The 21574-nt window shown below is 41.8% G+C and overlaps 1 protein-coding gene across 5 annotated transcripts in view; it reads right to left on the reverse strand.

Moving 5' to 3' along the window:
- erbin (erbb2 interacting protein) overlaps positions 1-21574 on the reverse strand; it is a 143318-nt gene that overhangs the window by 63801 nt on the left and 57943 nt on the right. For all 5 annotated transcript variants that reach the window (XM_007892113.2, XM_007892112.2, XM_007892114.2 and 2 more), the window contains 2 exons: positions 15064-15261; positions 6302-6419 (listed from right to left, as the gene is read on the reverse strand). In XM_007892113.2, coding sequence (XP_007890304.1) covers positions 6302-6419; positions 15064-15252 — 307 coding nt within the window. In that variant the 5' untranslated portion in view covers positions 15253-15261. The remainder of the gene's footprint in view (positions 1-6301; positions 6420-15063; positions 15262-21574) is intronic.

Genomic DNA, 21574 nt, shown 5'->3' on the forward strand with positions numbered 1-21574 from the left:
TCCCAATCAACCTTTTAGGACGGAAACATGCATCACAGGAATTCATGCGACTTCCACATAAATATTGCCACATTTTAGCCAATTTGGTATGACAGAAATTTTTCCTGAACCTGAACTCAAAAGCAATTTGTCTCATCATATCCACATATACTTTGCTACAGACGACACTGCTTACATAAAAAAGGTCTAATTGGTGGCAAAACAAGTGTATAAGCAGAGGTCACACAAAATTGATGCTGGAAGCAGCTGGAAAGTACGGAGGACATGAACTGATTGCATTGAGGTGTCAATAAACAAGTCTCACTTCCCATAAATTGAAACATTCTCCGCTGATCATTGTTGAGCAAATAATGGTTGAATTTTGGGTTAAGCCCCTGTGCATAAGAGACTATTAACAAATAGCACATGCCTATAAAGCGGTATTGTTTTTTAAAAATTACAACAGTTGTTCTGTTGTTGAGAACACAACATTGACTGAATCTTTCAGAATTTCTGTGAGGTAGGACCAGTTATTTTACCCCTTCCATCTCATGCGAGAGGAATCAGTGGAAGCGCCAAGTAACCAGAACTGCCTCTCCTTGAGGAATTTGGTATCAGTTATAGACTATGATAGACTTGTGTTGAAGGCTGCTCAAGAAGTAGCAATATGTTGACACAATTGGAAAGCTGTTAGTAGAAGGGCTAGACAACCACTGACCCTAAAGATTGAGTCGGCCTGTGCCCAGTTATAATCAAGATCAAGTCAGTCTTATGAGGATTCAGACAGCTGAACCAGGGGGAGGAAGGTGACCAAAGGTACGGTCGAAAACAAAGGTCTTCAGCCGAGACCTGAAAATAGGAAGAGAGGGGGCGAGGTGAAGGGAGAGAGGAAGGGAGTTCCAGAGCCTCGGGGCATAGTGGCTGAAGGCACAGCCAACGAAGGTGGAGCGGAGGACTCTGGGGACAAGGAGCAGGCCAGATCCGGTGGAACGAAGGCAACGGGCACTGTTGTGAGGAGAGAGGTCAAAGAGGTAGGGGGGTGCAGAGGAGTGGAGGGATTTGAAGACAAGGGTGAAGTTGATCCTCCCTGGGACAGGCAGCCAGTGCAGTCTGGCAAGGACTGGGGTAATCGGGTAATGGAGTTTGGTGCGGGTAAGAGTGCGGGCGACAGAGATTTGTATGACCTGAATTTTATGGGTGGTAGTGGAAGGGACACCAGTGAGGAGGGCGTTTGAATAGTCCAGCCGAGAGGTGACAAAGGCGTGGATGGACCAGGGTTTCAGCGGCTTTTGGAGTGAGATATTGGCGGAGACGGGTGATGCGTCGGAGGTGGCAGAAAGCGGTACGGGAGAGGAAGGATAATTGGGGGTCGAACCTGACACCGAGGTTGCATGCATGTTCGGAGAGTTTAAGGGGAAGTCGGGTAGGTGGAGGAGGTGAGAACCGTGAGATTTTAAACGTTGACGAGAGCCAAAGAGTATGGCTTCCGTCTTGTCAACATTTAGCTGAAGGAAATTTGCGCTCATCAGCCCCTGAGGTCTGACAGACAGACTGACAGAACTTGAGGGGACTGGGGGTGGAAAAGTAGAGTTGGGTATCGTCCATATACATGTGGAAGTGTACCGCATGTTTGCAGATGACATCCCCAAGAGGGAGCATATAGATCAGAAAAAGGAGGGGGACAAGGATGGATCCTTGGGGTACCCCACAGGTAATCGGATGAGAGTGGGAGGAGAAGCCATTTGTGCAAATGTACGGCTGGAGGTTTGTGAGGTAGGACTCGAACCAGGCGAGTGCGGTCCCACTGAGGTGGATGACGGAGGAAAGGCAGTTGAGGAGGATGGCATGATTGACTGTGTCGAAAGCGGCGGAGAGGTCCAGGAGGACAAGGAGGCAGAGCGAGCCCTGGTCACAGATAGAGGGGATGTCGTTTGTGACTTTCACAAGTGCAGTCTCTTTACTGTGGGCAGGGTGGAAACCGGACTGGATGGGTTCGAAGATGGAGTGGGAGGAGAGGTGTGCAAGGAGTTGATTTGCAACAACGCATTCTAGGACTTTTGCGAGGAAGGGCAAGTTTGAGATAGGGCAGTAGTGGCTGGGGTTTGAGGGATCTAGGGAAAGTTTTTTGAGGAAGGGGGTGATGACAGCAGTTTTGAGGGAGGCAGGGACTGATCCAGAGGAGAGGAACTGGTTGATGACATCAGCCAGCAGTGGGCAGAGGAGGGGGAGCTGGGTGACCAGCAGGTTGGTGGGGAGGGGGTCGAGGCAGCAGGTGGGTTTCATTGAGGTGATGGTGGGTGAGAGGGAGGAGGAAGAGATGGGGAGGAAGGAATGTAGGACGGGTTGTCATGGTAGGAGCTGATGATGGGGATGGTGAGGGGGATGGAGAGGAGGTGGTGGTGGGTGACAAGAGGCAGGAGGATGAGGCTGCCTGGCGGATGTTGTGGATTTTGGATGAAAAGAAGTCCATGACCTCCTCGCACTTGGCGTTGGATGTGAAGATTGAGGAGGCCTGAGGGGGAGCATGGAGAAGGTAGTGGGTGGTGGAAAAAAGGATTTTAGGATTGTTTTTAGCCTCCAAGATCTCCTGTCTCCACTTCCGATTGGAGTGTAGATGTTTACGACATCAAAATGTGCACTCCTCTTCTTCCCGCTAAAGCATTAGTTGTGAACTCACTTCCAAGCATTCCTAAAATCTAATAATTTTATACTTAGCAATTACAGTAAAATTTGCATTAGTCTTATCTGCATAAATTGTATAATCGTCTAAGTCGTACATCTGCCCAAGTCCCATTCAAGAGTTTATATTCTGTACAGGTTTGACATAACTCATATTTTGCATAAGTCAAATTCAATGTGTGGTCTCAACTGATATGACTCATGTGAGGTTTACTGTATCGAGTTTCCTGTTGGAATGAGTGGCTATTTTTATGCCTGGACCTTTCAGCTTTGTCAATGACAACATGACAGAAAAGAGGGGCATTTCACAATACTGACCGTAAGTTAGGGGATATAATGGGGGCATGGTTACAGCAGAATCACTTTTACGAATACACAGAAAAGGTCATTAATTTGAACTCAAAAAATAGTGTGCGTTTAATCCGAAAACCTAACCCAAATATGTGCTAAAACATTCTTCAGTGAAACACCCATTTAAAAATGTGAATATTTATAGAAGGAAGACATTTTAAACCCAATAAAAATGGATATTAAATGACAAACTAAAGCAGTATTAGGTTTTGACTTGAATGATGGAAAATAACACAATGAAGGACTATCATACGGAGGCTGGTGAAATGTGGTTAAAATCGTTTCAGACTGGTTTAAGAATAGCCTCTTCTCTCAGCAAACTGGAGAGTCCTATATGAAATGGATAATCTAAAACCACACAGCTAGCCATTGAAAGCACTGTCTGGCAAGCTAGCCAGGACCACCCCACCCATTAGGGCTTTGACTTGCAGGTTTAACAGGAGCTGAGTGGGAAGAATCGTTGCCCTCAGTGACTGATCTGCCCCTCCAAATCCTACCGGTGAGCCAGGCTGGCTGTGCTGTCATCAGCAGTGCCCTGGAATACTGCACCTGATTCAGGAACTGAACAACCAAGACTGCACAGAGGGTGGACTCCTGTCCCACATTCCATTGCCAAACATGTCACCTTGGAACCATTTCACCTCCAAAGAGATCCCACTTACCTCCCCACCTCCAACAACTCCAAGCAGAATAGTCACTGGTTGGTCATTTGATATCCGACTAGCGTGGGTTTGAGCCCTTGCAAGGTAGATGAGGTTTAGACAATCTCAACCCAATTTCCAATATTCACGAGTCCAACCAAACAATAAACTAGGACACTAACTGATTCACTCAGTCAAGAGACGAAAGGTGCAGTGAAACAGGTACCTTCTGGGTTTGGGGAAGAGGCATACAATTGGGAGAGCAGAAATGATAGCTTTGCATAAGAGCTGTAATAAAACAAATTGGAGAACAACTGATTTTCACAGTGATCAACTGAAATGAGAAGAATCTGTTGCATTCTTATCTCACCTTTGCAAGTTCAAAAGATGTTTTGTACATGTCAGAAAGACAAATCTCAATGCTCTACCTCTCTGTATTCAATACTGGCAACTGATGCAATTGGCTATTTATAGGTGCATGAAACAATTTTCAGACTGACAAATAACCTGAAGGTAAAACTCTGAAAAACTACTTTTAGCTAAGGATATTAGGACAGTTGTAATTAAACATGGCACCTGTTTTATTTTAAATAAAGCCTATCTACATTATGGATCAAAACAGTGCTGCCTACAAGAAGGTTGCAGAGTCCCACAGGAGACTGGCATTTAAGAATTGAATGATACCGTTCAATGTTGCTAAAATTAAAGACTGCCTCAGCACCACATTGATACGATCAGTCAAGCTCATTTCTATTCACTCCACCATTCACTTGGAGGAGGACCAGATAGTCATCCCTCAGGTTGTTGGCAATCCAATCTATGAACAACATTTAGGAGATGGGCAAGACAAATGCAACACTTCACATTTTTCACTCTAAATCTCGAGAGTAAATGGCTCCAGTGAAGGAGCCATCATCAGCAAGGACATGATGAGCTGAACGTTTAAAATACAGAGAGACAGGGAAGCCAGTCTATGATATTAATGCCCAGCCTCCACTCAAGAGTCATCGCCAGTATTACTGATTGGTAACTAAGAGAGCGGAAATGTCGGGGTTAGTATGACCTTATCTCAACAAAGTTCGTCACAGTAAAGCAATTTCTTTAGAGTAATCTAGGCAATTGTAGATAGATTTAATATATCAATTCACTAAACTCTATGTTTAATTAAAAACTGAGCCTTTATGTCAGTATTATATCCATAAAAGGCAGAATGCAATTAAAATCTGGGAGATCTCTGAACTAAAAGAAAAAATGATACGGGGTCAGAAACCCAAGGTGTTGCTATTAGACATTGTAATGATATCACAATTTTTTGGTCATCCTGTATTAATGTCCATGTGAACTAATCTGCCATTGTTCAGTTCAAAGTGAGTTGCAGTTTACCCAATTACATTTTTATTCACTCCACCAATTGCTTTGATGCCATCTTGGGCATTCACTGAATCTTTACTATGGCATTAAACCATTCTTCAAAATGAGTCAGGATTTCAAGTTAGAGCTCCACTGGATCAGACATCAGCAAATACTATTGACAGGCTTCATCATGAAATGTTAACAGTCAGATGCGTTGGGTATAAGTCAAGGCCTGCTCATTGATTTCTGATGGAAACAAATCCACTCAACTTGTCTTTGAGCACAGATTCAATAAGCAAATCAAAAGCTTATCTGAAGTAATGCTGCATTCTTGTGCCTCAGGTTATGACATCGATCTGAATATGGCACATTCTGGCAAATAAGATTTTACTGCACTTGATTCTACTTGCACTGCAAAACTTGATACTCAGCTACCTTCTTTTCCTTACTAGTTAAAAACAAAACATATTTGCCAATGTTACGTAGTAACCTACATATTCCTATTCAAGTTTCTCAGTTATTAGCTTATTTTTTCCCAGAGAAGCTGAAGTGTCATTTTACTTCTGTTGGTTGATGTTTGGTATCAACTGAATATTGAAAAATAAAGCTTTACAGGTTCAGCTTCACATCATATTCTGCCAGATATTTTAAAATAGACAAAACATTACATGTTTATACTGTATACCATACTGTATACCATACTGTATACCATACTGTATAATATACCGTATACTATACCGTATAATATACCGTATAATATACTGTATAATATACTGTATAATATACTGTATTATATACTGTATAATATACTGTATAATATACTGTATAATATACTGTATAATATACTGTATAATATACTGTATAATATACTGTATATACATACATCATATTTTTAAAACATGATTGTAGCAAGATTGAATGCACCCTCCAAACAAACAACTTGCATTTATATAGCCCTTTACTTGGGTAGCGTCTTAGAACTCTTAACAATGGAGGAGCTTGACGCCAAGCTGGGGAGAGATCATAGACACTGTCAAAGAGGAAGGTCTTTAGATGCGATCTGAAGATAGGCAAGAAGGAGGCACCTTTATTATAGCTGAGTGAAAGGATTTCCCATCTTCGCTTAACATGATGGGCCAAACACCCTTTTTCTGTAGTGTAAATTTCTAACATTCAGAAAAGTTGGCATCATTCCTGTAGTTCCTGGTTATTTTGATTGTAAAATGGAACATGACATGTTATAATAAACAGCTACAATTTGGTTTAAGACCTATTTGATAAAGCAACAAAATCCTTACCATTCTTGCTGATATCCAATTCCCTGAGATTAATGAGATTTGCAATGGATACCGGCAATGCTGTTAGGTCATTATCTGGCATGCTCAGCTTGTGCAGACATTGACAATTGAACAGTTGCTGTTGGCAGAAGAGAGGAGAAAGAGAGTTAAATTAAAGCAAGTTCAAAACAATTAACAACAACAACAATATTTCATTTTTAGAGCATCTTTCACGTCGGGAGGACGTCCCAAGGCGCTGGACAATTGGGTCGGGACCCGAGCAGGGGGAAAATGGTTAGGGGGAGGGAAGGGAGGGAGCGAGGAGGGGGTAGAGAGTCGAGAGGGGAGCTGAAGGCACGGTCAAGCAGAAAGGTCTTGAGACCGGCCTTGAAAGGAGGAAAGGGAGGAGGCAAGTCGAAGGCACTGGGGGTTGGAGTTCCAGAGCCTAGGGGCTGAGAGGCTGAAGGCCCGGCCACCGATGTTAGGGCGGTTGGGGCGGGGGATGTGGAGCAGACCGGAGCCAGAGGAACGGAGGGTGCGGGCAGGTAGGTAGGGGGATAGTAGGTCGGAGAGGTAGGAGGGAGCAAGGCCGTGAATGGCCTTGTAGGTGAGAATGAGGATCTTGAATTTGATCCTCTGGGGGATGGGGAGCCAGTGGAGGCGAGCGAGGGTGGGAGTGATGTGGTCCCGAAGCCTGGTGCGGGACAGTGCACGAGCTGCAGAGTTCTGAATGATCTGCAGCTTGTGGAGGGAGGTGGCGGGAAGGCCGGCGAGGAGAGAGTTCCCATAGTCCAGCCTTGAGATGATAAAGGCGTGGACCAGAGTTTCAGCAGCGTGAGGGGTGAGGTAGTGCCGTAGTCTGGCGATATTCCAGAGGTGATGGAAGGCGGTGCCAGTTGTGGCGCGGAAATGAGGAATAAAGGACAGCTCAGGGTTGAACAAAACGCCGAGGTTCCTGACTGGCTTTGAGAGGTGGAGAGTGCAGCCTTGGATGCTGATGCTGTCAGCGCCTGAGGTGCGGAGGCGCTAACGCGAACCAATCAGGAGGGCCTCAGTTTTACACACGTTGAGCTGAAGAAAGTTGTCTCTCATCCAGGACTCGATGTCAGACAGGCAGCTGTCAGGACATCGGTGGTCGTGGAGCTGAGGGTAGAGGAGGAAAGGTAGAGTTGGGTGTCATCCGCATACATGTGGAAGTTAACCCCATGTCTGCGGATGATGTCACCAAGGGGGAGCATATAGAGGGTGAAGAGGAGGGGACCGAGGACAGAGCCCTGAGGGACACCGCACGAGACAGTGCGGGGGTGGAGGAAAAGCCATTTGTGGAAACAAAATGAAGACGGTGGGAGAGGTACGACCTAAACTACTCAAGGACAGGGCCTTGAAGGTTGAGGTGGGCGGACAAGCAGTGGAGGAGGATAGTGTGGTCGACCGTATCGAATGCTGCCGATAGGTCGAGGAGGACGAGGAGGCAGAGGGGGCCCTGGTCGCAGATGGTCAAGATGTCACTGGTGACCTTGACCAGGGCAGTTTCTGTGCTATGGGCAGCACGGAAACCCGACTGGAGGGGTTCGAATAATGCATGGGTGGAGAGGAAACAACTCAGCTGGGAGGCGACAACTCTTTCAAGGACATTGGACAGGAAGGGGAGGTTGGAGATGGGCCGGTAGCTTGATAGCTGCGACACATCAAGGGAGGGTTTTTTCAAAGTGGGAGTGATGGTGGCAGTTTTTAGGGGAATGGGAACAGAGCCAGAGGAGAGGGACAGGTTGATGATGTCTGTGAGAAGTGGGGCAAGGAGGTGGAGCTGTGAGATAAGGAGTGGAGTGGGGATGGGGTCAAGGGAGCAGGTGGTGGGTTTCAGGGACAGGATGAGTTTGGTGACAGAGGGTGGGGAAACAGGTTCGAAGGTGTGTAGGGGAGGATGGGTAGGAGTTGGAGTGTGGGAGGGAAGGGGTGGGGGTGGGTGGAAGTTCGAGGGGGAGTGATCACGGAGCGGATTCCCTTGATTTTGGATTTAAAGAAATCCAGCATCTCCTCGCAGTGAAGGTTGGAGGAGATGACCTGCTCGGGGTGGCGGGGGGGACGGAGGAGTCGGGATGTGGTAGAGAACAGTAGCCTGGGGTTGTTCTTCGCCTCCAGGATTATCCTGGAGTAGAAGGACAACGTGGCCGAGGTGGAGCGGTAGGTTTTGAGGAGGTCCAGCCAGATTTGTCGGTGGACCGTTAGGCCAGATTTGAGGCAGGTGCATTCAGCGGCCCGCACCTGGCTCTTCAGTGAGCGGAGGTGGGTGGTGAACCAGGGGGAGGAGCGAGAGTAAGAAGTCAACAGTAAAATTGAATGATGATGAATATGTTTGAGTGTACAATAGAGATATAGATTCAGAAGGCCTTTCGGTCCATTTAATCTTATCCGTCAGCAAAACCAACACCATCTTTTTCCCAATACCCCATTGAGTCTGTGTACTACCCTCAACCACACTTCCTAGTAACTTGTTCCAACTATTGATTACAGTATACATTAAAAAAAATTAGTGTCTATCCTGAAATGGTCCTGCACAACTCTAAACCTGTGCTCTCTTATCCTGGTGTCTCAACATATCTGAAAGTATTCTGGTTTAATTTTTTTCCCCAGATAAGTATCGTGCGTCACAAGTTCTTTTCTCCAGGCATTGTTACTTGTAATTGTTACTTAAAGTAATTGTTACTTGTAGCTCATCCCTTGAACACGGAGAATCAGCTTTGTTTTACGTTTTACGTTTCTACCTTAGCTTACTTCTTAGGCCTGGAAGGTCCCTAAATGCACTACAATCAGAATTGACCCGAGAGTAGTTTTAATACATCTTTTCAAACTTAAATGAGTGCTGTTTCCAGCTGTTTTCAAAGCATGGTGTAGATGTTGAACGCAAAACTGTTGTGCAATTTGTGGAAATACAAAACTTTTTTTTTTAACAATGGTAGGGATAATATTGGAGAAATCGTGCAAATGCTATTGTCCTTAATGGAAGAATAGATAATATATTTTGGTTAGCAGATATCACATGCTCAGATTGAGGAATAATGACAGCAGAACTAGACACCCAGAAGCAAATATCTCATCAAAACAAACTGGATTGCAGGTTAAGAGAAACAATTCAGTAAAGAAAGAGTGCAGCTAGATCTACTCAAGGTCTAAAGCACATCCAACATATAAATTGTGGTAACTCAAGATATTGTGATCCCTCAACTATAGCATTCAGAAACATATGGACACTTTTATAGGTTTGGTTTCAGTACTAGTAAAATAACATGCATCTAATAAATTAAATTATTGCAAATACCTGATCTGAACAAGAAAAATGCTTTGTAGGCAGCTAATATTCAGTGTTTTAAATTCCACCAAAAAATAACACTCAAATGAGTTTAAAGTTGTCAATATTGTCCCAAAAATTGATTGAGACCAATTGAAGTTTTCAATGCAATGAAGCTTGTTACTAGACATTACGTTCTATATACATTCCCTTAAAATCAAGGAAAATCTGGTTAATTGGAATTCCTCAGTTATCAATCCTCTACTTACGTGGCTACCCGCACAACTGGGGTGCATACTTTTCTTCAAAACGATTAAGGAAAAAAAACACACGAATGATTTACGGGCTGCATTTTACAGCATCCGCCACAAACTAGATTTATAAATCTAATCATTCTCAGTTATCCTGTCTCCTGTTGTGAAATAAAGCAAAGTCCTATGAAAATTCCATTACAAATGTCATGAAGATAAACAGCCACCCAGTGCTTTGAAGTCCAAAAAATTGCAGTAATATTTTTTAAATAATTGGCTATGGAATTGAACCAATTTTGACATGACTGAGAAACTTAATGCTTTAAAAATGATTGTTTTATTGAACCCATATGGAACCCACAAAATAGGTTTCAACACTTCAGGTGTTAATAATTATCATTGCATTTGATAAATCAACTTTCATTTTGGGAGGACGTATCAAACTTTATCATAAATGCCTTAGTTATGGATATGAATATCATGATGAGTATTCAGCAATTTATCATACTGTTCAAATAACCAAATTGATCTGACCAATACATAGCAAACATACATCATCTCAAAGGTCTGGGTAAAATTTAAAAACACATGGTTGGAATGATATTAAAAGTCATTCGGCCCATTAAATAAATTCTCTCCACAGTGCATATAACAATTGCCCATCATGGCTGCAAATCCATTTGTTTGGTGATGATTTCCCTCCCCCAAGCTTTCTGACCCAAGGGAAAACTTCAGAAGATTAATCTACACTTATGCCACAAATATTCAACTATTAAAATGTGTTAAGATAACCAGGCAGGACTAATATTTGATCACAGACCCATGAAAATCAGATGGGGAACAAATGGTCTCTGCTCTAAAAGGCTAAAACAGCTGGAGGAGGGGGAGTAGAAGGTATGAATCACATGAGGTTTGTGCTTCGATGTATCCAGTGACTTTGATGTGGCAAGCCGGGGAGGGGGGAGAGTCTAAGCAAGAGCATGATCAAGGTTTTGTTGTAATGCTCATCAAAATCCAAAAGTCAACCAGCATTCAGACTCACATGTTAGGAAATATGGGGAGGGGGAGGAGAGGGTGGAAATTACCAAAATGAGTTCCAGCTTTAAAGAATGTTCTTATGACAGAATGTTTTGGTTTTGTGAGCCAGGTGTTTCACACATGTGGAAACCGATCACAATGTTGAAGAGTATCCAAACCAAACAGTGTTCGATTTACAATTGGAAATTTCCATTCATCTGATATTGAGTGTGCACTCCCTCCCTAGAGAGGGACCATGTGTTTTTCCAGAATTTGAACGTTTATGCGCAATTGGCAAGAGCCAAGGCTTGGGATGTCCACAGTGTGAATTGGGATATGGATGGAAGTTAACGAGCTAAAATGGCAAGTTTCCCACTGCTTGTCCAGCTAGCATTACTTTATCAGAGTTTGCAAGGATCCCTGCTCCCAGTGGCTGCTCTGTCCTTCCATGTGCTGCTGACAAGCCACAGCTTCTGGAAGTGAGTTCCACATTTTCAACACCCTCTGTGTAAATATGTTCCTCTTAAAACTCCCCTGTAGATCTGCTACTGGCTCTCTTCTATTGATGGCCCCTCATTTTGGCAACAAATGAAAACAACCATAATCCAGGGCTCACTGGAAGCTGTGCAGTCTCAAATGTTCTCAGCTTTCAGGATATATTGTAAACATATTGAAAACCTGGATAGAGACAACTCCAGCTGCAACACCAGTCACTGAGCTATTGAAAACACATCTCCAATATCTGTATCACAGCTGCTGTAGCCACTTGGGCAGAATACTGGAGGAACCACACCCCAGGAACATGAGGTCAGACAAGCAGCTGAGATGAATGCGTCAGTAATGAGAAGATTACAAAAAAGGGCAAAAAATTATGATAAACAGGAAAGCATTTGGGGAAAAGCAGGTAGATGAACAAAAAGAACTAAGTCATCCAGGTATGCAAATAATACTATAATTTGATATATTGCCTTTTCACGTCGTTAATGACTTCTCAAAGCGCTTACAGAATATATTGTACAGAGGATTGATTGTGTATTTTCTGGGCAAATTTATACGCAGTTAGATCCAATACATACTTACAGAAAGGAATAAAAGAAAGACATAGGACTATTGGCTTTATTACAAGAGATCTATCTAAAGCAAGGAACTATAAGACCATAAGACGTAGGAGCAGGAGTAGGACTTTGGGCCACTCAAGCTTGCCCCGACATTTAATAAGATCATGGCTGATCTTCTAACCTAATTCCATTTACCCGCCCTATCCCCATGTCCCTAAATCCCTCTATCCTTTAGAAATCTATTAACCTCAGTTTTGAAATATGTTCAAGGACTGAACATCCACAGCCTTCTGGGGTAGAGAATTCCACAAATTCACCACCCTCTGAGTGAAGAAATGTTTCCTCAACTCAGTTTGAAAAGGCTGACCCTTAATTTTGAGACTATGACCCCCTAGTTTTAGATTTTCCAACCAGGCGAAACAGTCTCACAGAATCTACCCTGTCAAGACCCTTAAGAATCTTATAGGTTTCTATAAAATCACCTCTCAATTCTTCTATATTCTAGAGAATATAGGGCTAGTTTACTCAACCTATCTTCATAGGTCAACACCCTCATCCCCGGAACTAAACTAGCGAATCTACCCTAAGGCGAGTATGTCCTTTCTTAAATAAGGAGACCAAAACTGCACACAATATTCAAGGTGCAGTCTCACCAAGGCATTATACAACTGCAGCAAGACTTCCTTATTCTTGTACTCGAACCCTTTTGCAACAAATGCCAACATGGCATTAACCTTCCAAGTTGCTTGCTGCACCTGCATTCTAATATTTTGCGACTGGTGTACAAGGACACCTAAATCTCTCTGAAAACTAACACTATCTAGTCTCTCCCCCTCTAGAAAATAATCCGCTTTTCTATTTTTACTGCCTAGGTGAATAACTTCACACTTCCCCACGTTACACTCCATCTACCACCTTCTTGCCCACTCACCTAGCCTGCTTATTTCCCTTTGCATTCTTCTTGTGTCATCCTCACAGCTTACTCTCCCACCTAGCTTTGTATCGTCCACAAATTTAGACATGTTAAGTTCTATTTCCTCATCTAAATCATTGATATAGACTGTAAATAATTGAGGCCCAAACACTGATCCTTGTGGCACTCCACTAGTCACATCCTGCCAATCTGAGAAGGACCTGCTTATCCCTCCACTCTGTTTTCTTCCTGTTAGCCACTCTCCAATCCATGCTAAGATATTACCTTTAATTCCATGGGCTCTAATCTTATGCAACAGCCTTTTATGTGGCACCTTGTCGAATGCCTTCTGGAAATCCAAATACACCACATCTACTGGTCTCCCCTATCTAATCTGCTAGGTACATCCTCAAAAAACTAAATGATTTGTTAAATATGATTTCCTTTTCGTAAAGCCATGTTGACACTGCCCAATTATGTTATGATTTTCTAAGTACCGTTTAACTAGCATGGTAGTGAAAGAAATGAGACCTTATTTGGAATATTGGATTCAAAGTTGAGCACCACATCTTTTAAACTATATATTAGCCTTGGAATAAGTCTGGTAAAAAATTACCAGAATTAATCCTTGGATAACAGTAACTTAACTATGAAATGCAGAGTAATGTGCATCACACCTCCAAAAAGCTCATGAACACAGAATCAATCCAGGCATCTAAAAGGGAGGCAGACAAGTCCGTGGGAGGTGAGGGAATTAAGTGATATGGGAAGCAGAAGGGAATTGGGATTAAAAACAGATGCCATGATCAAATAAAAGGGTGGAGAAGGCTTATTGGGCCAAATGCCTTGATAAGCTTAACTCTTGCTCTTATATTTCAAATACACTACAGGAGCTTAAATATGTAGAAGATCCCTTGTCCACCCGTCCCACCATCAGCGGTCTAGCTTTCAGCATCTCTACTCCCACTCTATGGAACTCCATTCCGGATTCCCTTCAACTAGCCCTTTCCTTCGCCTCCTTCATGGTCCATCAAGACCTTCCTCTTCATCCATTTTCTACCCCACCTCGGGTGCAAACCTAGACTATCCAGCACCTTGGGACATCCTCCAGATGTGAAAGCACTATGTAAATGTCAATTTGTATTCAAATGTAAGATCAGGTAAATGGATTTAGAGTAGATACAGTGAAGGAGGAGTTCAGCACAGTAAGTCAATTAGGCTTCTGTTCTTAATTTCTATGATTCTATTCAATGTTGCTTTTTGAAACATATTTCACTGGTTTAGAGAAAATCCAATACATAGACACGTAGTCATCATTTATGGAGTTTTCTGCTCAATTACTCCAAACATTACATTGTTCATATTAAAAACATTTTTTAAAAAGTAGCTTCTTTCACATGTTGAGCCATTGACTATGCATTTCCAGTTTTCATTTGTTAAAGCCTAAAGATACAATATTGGTCACTACAATACACAGTAAATGTTCTTCCTCACATTCTGACTCTGACCAAGATTGCTTTTCTTCACCTTATTGCCCGCTTCCGTTCTTTCAACAACTATATCTTGGCTTTCACTCAGGGTATTGTATCGGGCCGGTGATCTCATATCAAATGCCTCAATTGTGCTTTCGATACCTCCCGACTAGACTTCTTAAATGCACTCTTACCTAGTTCAACCATCCATAAGCTCCAGCTGATACAAAACTCTAACACCTAGAGCTTCACCCTTGTCAAACTTTGCATGTTCATCACTGCAATCCTCAACAGGCTACAGTCTCCCAATGGCTTGGCTTCACGGCCCTCACCTTCACCTACAAATCCCTTCAAGCTCTAGAACCTCTCTATCTCTGATCTTCTTCTACCCCATTCTTCTGCTTGCTTCTTCCCCTCAGCAAACTTGCGTTTATTGTGTGTTCCCTCCATACCACCAACGTTGGCTGAGCCTTCAACAACTACACCTCTAACCTCTGCTGTTCCCTCTGTCTACCCCTCTCTATCAGTCTTTAAATCCTGCCTAAAACGTATCTTTTCAACCACACTCACATAAAATTTACGATCACAAGGTTGTTCACCCACAAAATACGGTCATTCCACTTTATACTAAATCCTGTGAAATATTATGACACTTTCCAGATGTGAAGCTCTCTATAAATTGTAAGGATTATTATTAATTATTACTGATTAACATCAATAAAGTGAACAGCTGAAAAAGTTAAACAATTTTCTTGGCAGGCAAAAACAAGGAGACTATCTCACCTTTGGAAGCTCTTCAATCTGGTTAGCGTCTAAATAAAGTTCTTCTAAGGTCTTGTCAAAAGAGAAGATCTCCTTGGGGACTTGCTCCAGACTGCAGTGTGAATAGTCCAACACAGTGACCGCTTCCTCTTCTCCTCGTAGACAGCGACATGGCACCAACCGTCCAAATATATTGCGCTTCGACGTCATGATCAGGCACTGCAAACACACACCCCAGATTTAGTTTTTGTAGCTGTGTATCCTTAAAAACAGTACACTCCAACTCATATAAAAAATGTAGAAAACAAAAGTAACATTGAGCTTCCGAAACACACAACAATGAATCCCTGAAGTGTGTTTGGAAGCAATGTGTGTGTAAATTCATGAGGAAGTCAAGACTGTAAATTCTTGAGGAAGCCTCTGTTGTGCTTGTTTTACGTAGATTCATATTTGATGACATTAACCTTTGACCACAAGTATACAGCAGAACAGCAGAATTAAAATAATTGTGTAGATAAATAACTGCAAACACCCTTTATCCTCTTGTCATCTGGTGGTTTATTATAATAAACATTCAAATTGGATCACAAGTACAGTATTAAAAGGTACAATTTAGATTTTTAAAAATGCATAAAATTATTGTTTAGAAAGATATTCAAGCACCATAAAACTAGATATTTTGATTAGCAGCTGTTAGTGAGCCAGGTTTCTATATATAAAAAAAATTGCACACATAAAGTACTTATTTCCCTGGTTGGGAAATGGAAATATGTTACATTCAACATCAGACACAACCCTAAGCTGAACCAAACATCACATCATTATTGTCACTTAATGATCCAGTGACATTTCCATTTACCTAACTTCCAGAACAACATTGCTGATATCCTGTCAACTTTGCTAAATTGAGGGGCAGCTCTGAACAAAGAATGAAGTAAGAATGTGCATTTTTAGAGTGCCATTATTATCACACTTCTCAAAGCCCTTTAAAGTAAATACAGTCAAGTACAGTAACTACTTTTTCAGGGAAATACAGAAGCTATTCTGCTGAAGCAAAGATCCCACAGACAAAACTGTCATCAGGTGAACAACCAATTTATCTGGAGGATTCCAGGGTGTAATTCTGACTTCAATAGCTTGCTCAATTGTCCATTCTTCAGGTGCAAGAATGGACAATGAGAATCAGCAGGATATTCAACTGCGTGCCCGAGAGAGGGAGGAGCTCATGCAGATTTAAATGGGTGCCGCTGCTCACATTGGTCATCTCAAAGCCCCTGAGATATCAAGTTTGTGGTGTCGTCATCGCAACAGGTTTATGCACAACCCTCTGGAACCCAAAATGACCCTGAGATGAAGGAACATTTGAGAACAAAGGTCAGAGATTGGTGAAGAAATTAAGTGGCCAAAAACCTGGCACAATTGTTGGTTACTGCTAACTTTGTTTTCCTCAACATCAGACATTCTAGAAAGTAATGCATATCAATCTCCACTATTACACAGCAACAGCATTTAGCACGAGTGAGCGTGGACAGACCACAGGATCAGCAGTTGAGTATTTTAAACAGCACAGTAGTAAAACGAGCAGTGCTATGAAAACCCAATTCAAGCCTAATTCTTCTCTTTGACCGTGCCTTCAGCTCCCCTCTCGACTCTCTTCCCCCTCCTCGCTCCTTCCCTCCCCTCACCCTGACCATTTCCCCCCTCCTTGCTCCCTCCCTTCCCTCCCCTCACCCTGACCATTTCCCCCCTCCTCGCTCCCTCCCTTCCCTCCCCTCACCCTGACCATTTCCCCCCTGCTCGGGTCATGACCCAACTGTGCAGCGCCTTGGGACGTCCTCCTGACGTGAAAGGCGCTTTATAAATGGAATCTTGTTGTTGTTGTTGTTGTAATTCAATATATATTGGCTGTTCACCTCTGACAGCAAGTCCCTGGGACCTGACTACAAATAACATGGCTACAACTGAGAACTTAGCCAAATAAGAACTCTTGGGGCAAGGGAAACCGGGGAAACTCTCATCGACTACCACCCTTTGGCACATTATAACATTGATGCTTTGAGCCTTCTAGAGAGGCATTTTAATGGTTTTCTCCACTATTTACATAATGTGTGGCATCATATGAGAGATTAGGAACATATAACAGGAGAGGCCATTCAGCCCCCGAGCCTGTTCCACCATTTTTTAAGGTCATGGCTGATCTGTATCTCAATTCCATTGGTCTGCCTTTTCTCCATATCTCTTTATATTCTTACCTNAAAAATCTTTCAACCCATCTTGAAAATTCCAATTGACCCAGTGCTCTTTTTACTACTGTGCTGTTTAAAATACTCAATTCCTGTCCAGTGGTCTGCACGCATATTTGTGCTTAATGCCTTTGCTATGTGATGGTGGAGCTTGATATATGTATTGCTTTCCATAACACCCGATCTGAAGGAAAGTAAAGTCAGCAGTAACCAAAAGTGGTGTGTGACTTTTGGACCACATCCCTTTGTGCGCAAAAAAAAATGCTTCCTGATTTCACTACCTCTAGCTCTAATTTTTAGATTATGTCCCTTTGTCCTGGATTCCCTCACCAGAGGAAATAGTTTCTCTGTATCTACACTATCACTTAACTGGTTGTCATTTTAAACACCTCAGTCAGACCACCCTCACCTTCTGAACTCCAGGGAATACAAACTAAGTTTATGCAACCTATCCTCATGAACTGCAAGTTGGTATTGTTGTAATTTAACCTCTTCAGACCCAAAATCATTCTGGTGAATCTGTGCTTTTTCCTCTCCAAGGCCAATATATTTTTCCTGAGGTGAGATGCCCAGATCTGAATGCAGTGCTCCAGATGGGGTCTGTCCAAGGCTCTACAAAACTGAAGCATTACTTCCTCGCTTTTATATTCTAACCCCCAATGGTGGGAACTGTTGGGGATTGGAATCAAATACAAAATATAAATTACTAAGAGTGGGAACTGAAAATAAAAAGAAATGGACAAAATGTACAATACAACTATGTGAAAAGTGTTTATGTACTCTGAAGCCTAAATCATAATAGATACTTTCATTTAAAAAAACTTCCACAGTTGAAGGGTTCTTTTTTCAAATCAGTTTTTTCATCAATCAGATAGCTATGAAATAGCTGTCATACTGCAGACAGAAACTAAAACTTTCACACTGTTTGGCAGAGTCTAGTTTATTCTTCAAAAAACAAGCACTTAAGTAATGTCTGCAAAAGAACATAAAAGTTTAATAATAATGGAAAATCTGATCTTAAGACTCCATCTGCAGTTTACAATTACAGAAAAAACAATTATACTGATTTACTGAAGTACATTTAAGCCAATTTTCCATTTTAGCAGCCATAGTTTCGTTTTTTTATTTTAAAAAATAAGAGTAATTGCAAAACAAAGGGAAATATAGTTCCAAAAAAAAGTTTACAAGAAAAAAAGTTTCAAGCAAACTGCTGAAAAACGTTTTGATCTGCTACTCGGGGAAAATGCAGCACATCAGACTCTGTCGTGGCTGGGCTGATTTCAGAAGACAAGCGTCACTGTTCCTTCCCCCAGGCTGTCAAAACCAGTAAAGCACCAGTAAAATAGATCACAAAGGGCTGGTTTTGGCTGCGTACTTCCTGTTATACTGTACAAACTGCTGATGCAAGGTCAAGAGTTTCCCACTAATTTACGTCTATAATCTCTCCCTCTGCTGTTTCCTTGAATCATGCAGTCCTTTCCTAACAATGTCTGGACAGCAGTGAAAAAGGGACATTGTTAGAAACCTGTATTGGTTAATTGTTTGCTTTAATTTTAACACTCTTACGACTTTTTTTTTCTAAAAAAGCATTCACATTCAGAACCTACAAAGATTAGTTAGTGTCTCCTACACTCACTTCTGTGTAACTTTTTTAAAAAAAAATGAGGTTGGTGGATAAGTCTACGTTATTGGAATCTTCACAAATACAACTTAACCTACTCCATGTTCACAAGAATGGACAAAAAAGGCCCTTCGACCCATTTAACCTCGTCTATCCAGAATACCAACCATACCCTCTGCCCTTTACAACATCAAGTTGTTTATTAACCAAGTCCAGAGTTTCGACCTCAACCGTCCTGCCGATTAACCTTGCCCAGCTGTTGATTTCCCTCTGTGCTCAACTGAAAGAAGCCACTTAATCCCCAACACAACACAGGCATTTCAAAATTCTGACTCATCTGAAACATTGCAAAACAATTTACAGCTCAGTGAAGCAGGGTGGTTCCCTCGGAATCAAGAGTCAAAAGTCCCAGCCTGATAAAATTCCAATTCTCAAGTGCCATCCTATCTTTTTGCAGAACCGTTTTGTGGTTATTTACTATCTTCTGAAAATCTCGAAGTAGAATTAAACTCGGGCTTCCAATCGAGAAAATTACTTGCTGGTCTCAGTTTAGCAATCTAGATTTTGAGCACAGTGTGAACCATTTGATGGAGAATTGCAACAGGCAGATTAACAGTGAAGCACTCGCCTTAACTCATGATCATGATGCAGTTACCAAGGGCTTCACTACCTGAATAAGCACCCGGGGATGCTTTATAAATGCAAGTTGTTGAATAAAGACATTACATTTTTTTTAAATCAATGTTTTCTGTTTATGCAAATACTAGAAAGAGATAATAAACTTTTTTTTAAACTGGTGTGTATTTTAATTCCATTTCAGAATGTTGTACGAAAATATTCCTAGCTGAGCCACAATCGCGAAATTGTCTTTACATTTTGTCTTTGCAGACTCCAAGGTGACGTTAGGAACACAGAGCCAGTGGCTTCATAATCCCCTCTTAATAAGCCATTGTTTCAGCCACTAGCAACAAAACAGAAGTGCAAGGTGTACATCAATCCGAAAAAAAGGCAGCAAATATTCTTGTGAGCAGCCTGACCCCATTGACTACCAATGATTCATTGAAGGGAGTGTACTCACTCACGTGCAAGAACTGTTTCCATTTATGCTCACTATTTGCTATAATTATTCTGACAGTTTACAACTGGAATGTGAATCAGATTGTAGATTCAAGTCCCACCTCATATTTTGAGCTGACAGTCTTGGCTGACACTACAATACAATACAGAGGGAGCCTTCCTTTAGATCTGAATGTTAAAAGATCCCATGGCACAATTTGAAAAGAGAAGTTTTTTCCTCCCGTGTCCTGACCAATAAACCCCCAGGAAAAAAGGGTAGTGCACATTATTGAGCACAAATTTGTTGTTGGATTCATAACAAATAGTGTCAGGACACTCTACGGAAACCTCTGTGAAGAGTTTTGAAACATTTCAATGTGATAAGACACTATAACAAATGTAAGGATCTTTATATATTTTATTCATTATTAATTTTAAAATCTTTTGGAATACGTGTTAAGCTTTTCTTAAAACACAACCAACATCAGCAGGACTTTGGTGCTTAAAATCCAAGAATATGATTTACTTAATGAATACATTAGGAGAAGACTTTTTTTTAAGCACTCAATATACAGATGGTCAAAGAATACACTTCACATTTGTACCAGGATAACAAGAGTGGAAGGTTAGCCTAAACATAATTTACAGAAGTCTGCCTTAAGTTAAATGTGTACATGTTTTATCCTGATCCATGCAATAAATGTTAAATGGTTTATTTTGCAGATTTTACTTTCAAGTTTGGGCCCCACAAAATAATTTAATCCCTCTCCTCTTGAAGGTGCTGACACTTGCACAGCCAAAGGGCGGTTGAACTGTGGAGGAGATCATAGCTTAGTTCAATCTTCTCACCTAGAATGCATACCTTGCAGCTGAGTCACTGATAGCTTTCAGAAGCAGAAATCTTGGATGATTCTGTGCTCTTCCCTATCCAAAGGCACTAAATTCAATTTCCCCACCCTAACTGCTGCCCCCACTGCAAATAAGACAATAAGAATGACATCAAACATATGGTCCTCTGCTCAAAGGTTAAATGCACTGCCCTGTTTAGCAGTAATCTCATTCTTATCACTTTAATAATCCCCATTCCAGTTGTAAACTGTCAAGTATTGAAATGTCTATAAACAAACAGAACGAAAACAGGATACAATTATCATCAGGGATATGCTTGAGCAAACCAATGATGCCTGGCTAATATTTCTAGTCGCTCCATATATACAGGCCTGAGTCCAAGCCTAGAGGGCAGCTTAATAGGTCCTTTTTTTAAAACAAAGGATTACAGACTAGTTAAACATTAATTGTGAGGTGTGAGTGTTTTATCGAATGCTGAATGACTGTATGCATGGCAGTGGAAGCAATAAGTTACACCTCACTCCACTAAATCCAGTGAGACAAATAAAACAGCAATCAAAGGAAGTCCAACAGACCGGAAGACATTTGGCACGTACAGCTGTAAAGGTGCACAAAATTGATTTCAACTTGTCCAATTGGACTGAAAACTGTCTTGATTATGTGAAATAGAAGTGAAATGGTAAATAGCCAGGTGCTTGGCTGAGGAGCAATGTTCTTCCGCTCCAAACACTCCAACACAGATTGTGATAATGAATATTATAGA

Source organism: Callorhinchus milii, unplaced genomic scaffold (assembly GCF_018977255.1).
Source record: "Callorhinchus milii isolate IMCB2004 unplaced genomic scaffold, IMCB_Cmil_1.0 Scaffold1, whole genome shotgun sequence".
Lineage (NCBI taxonomy): Eukaryota > Metazoa > Chordata > Chondrichthyes > Chimaeriformes > Callorhinchidae > Callorhinchus > Callorhinchus milii.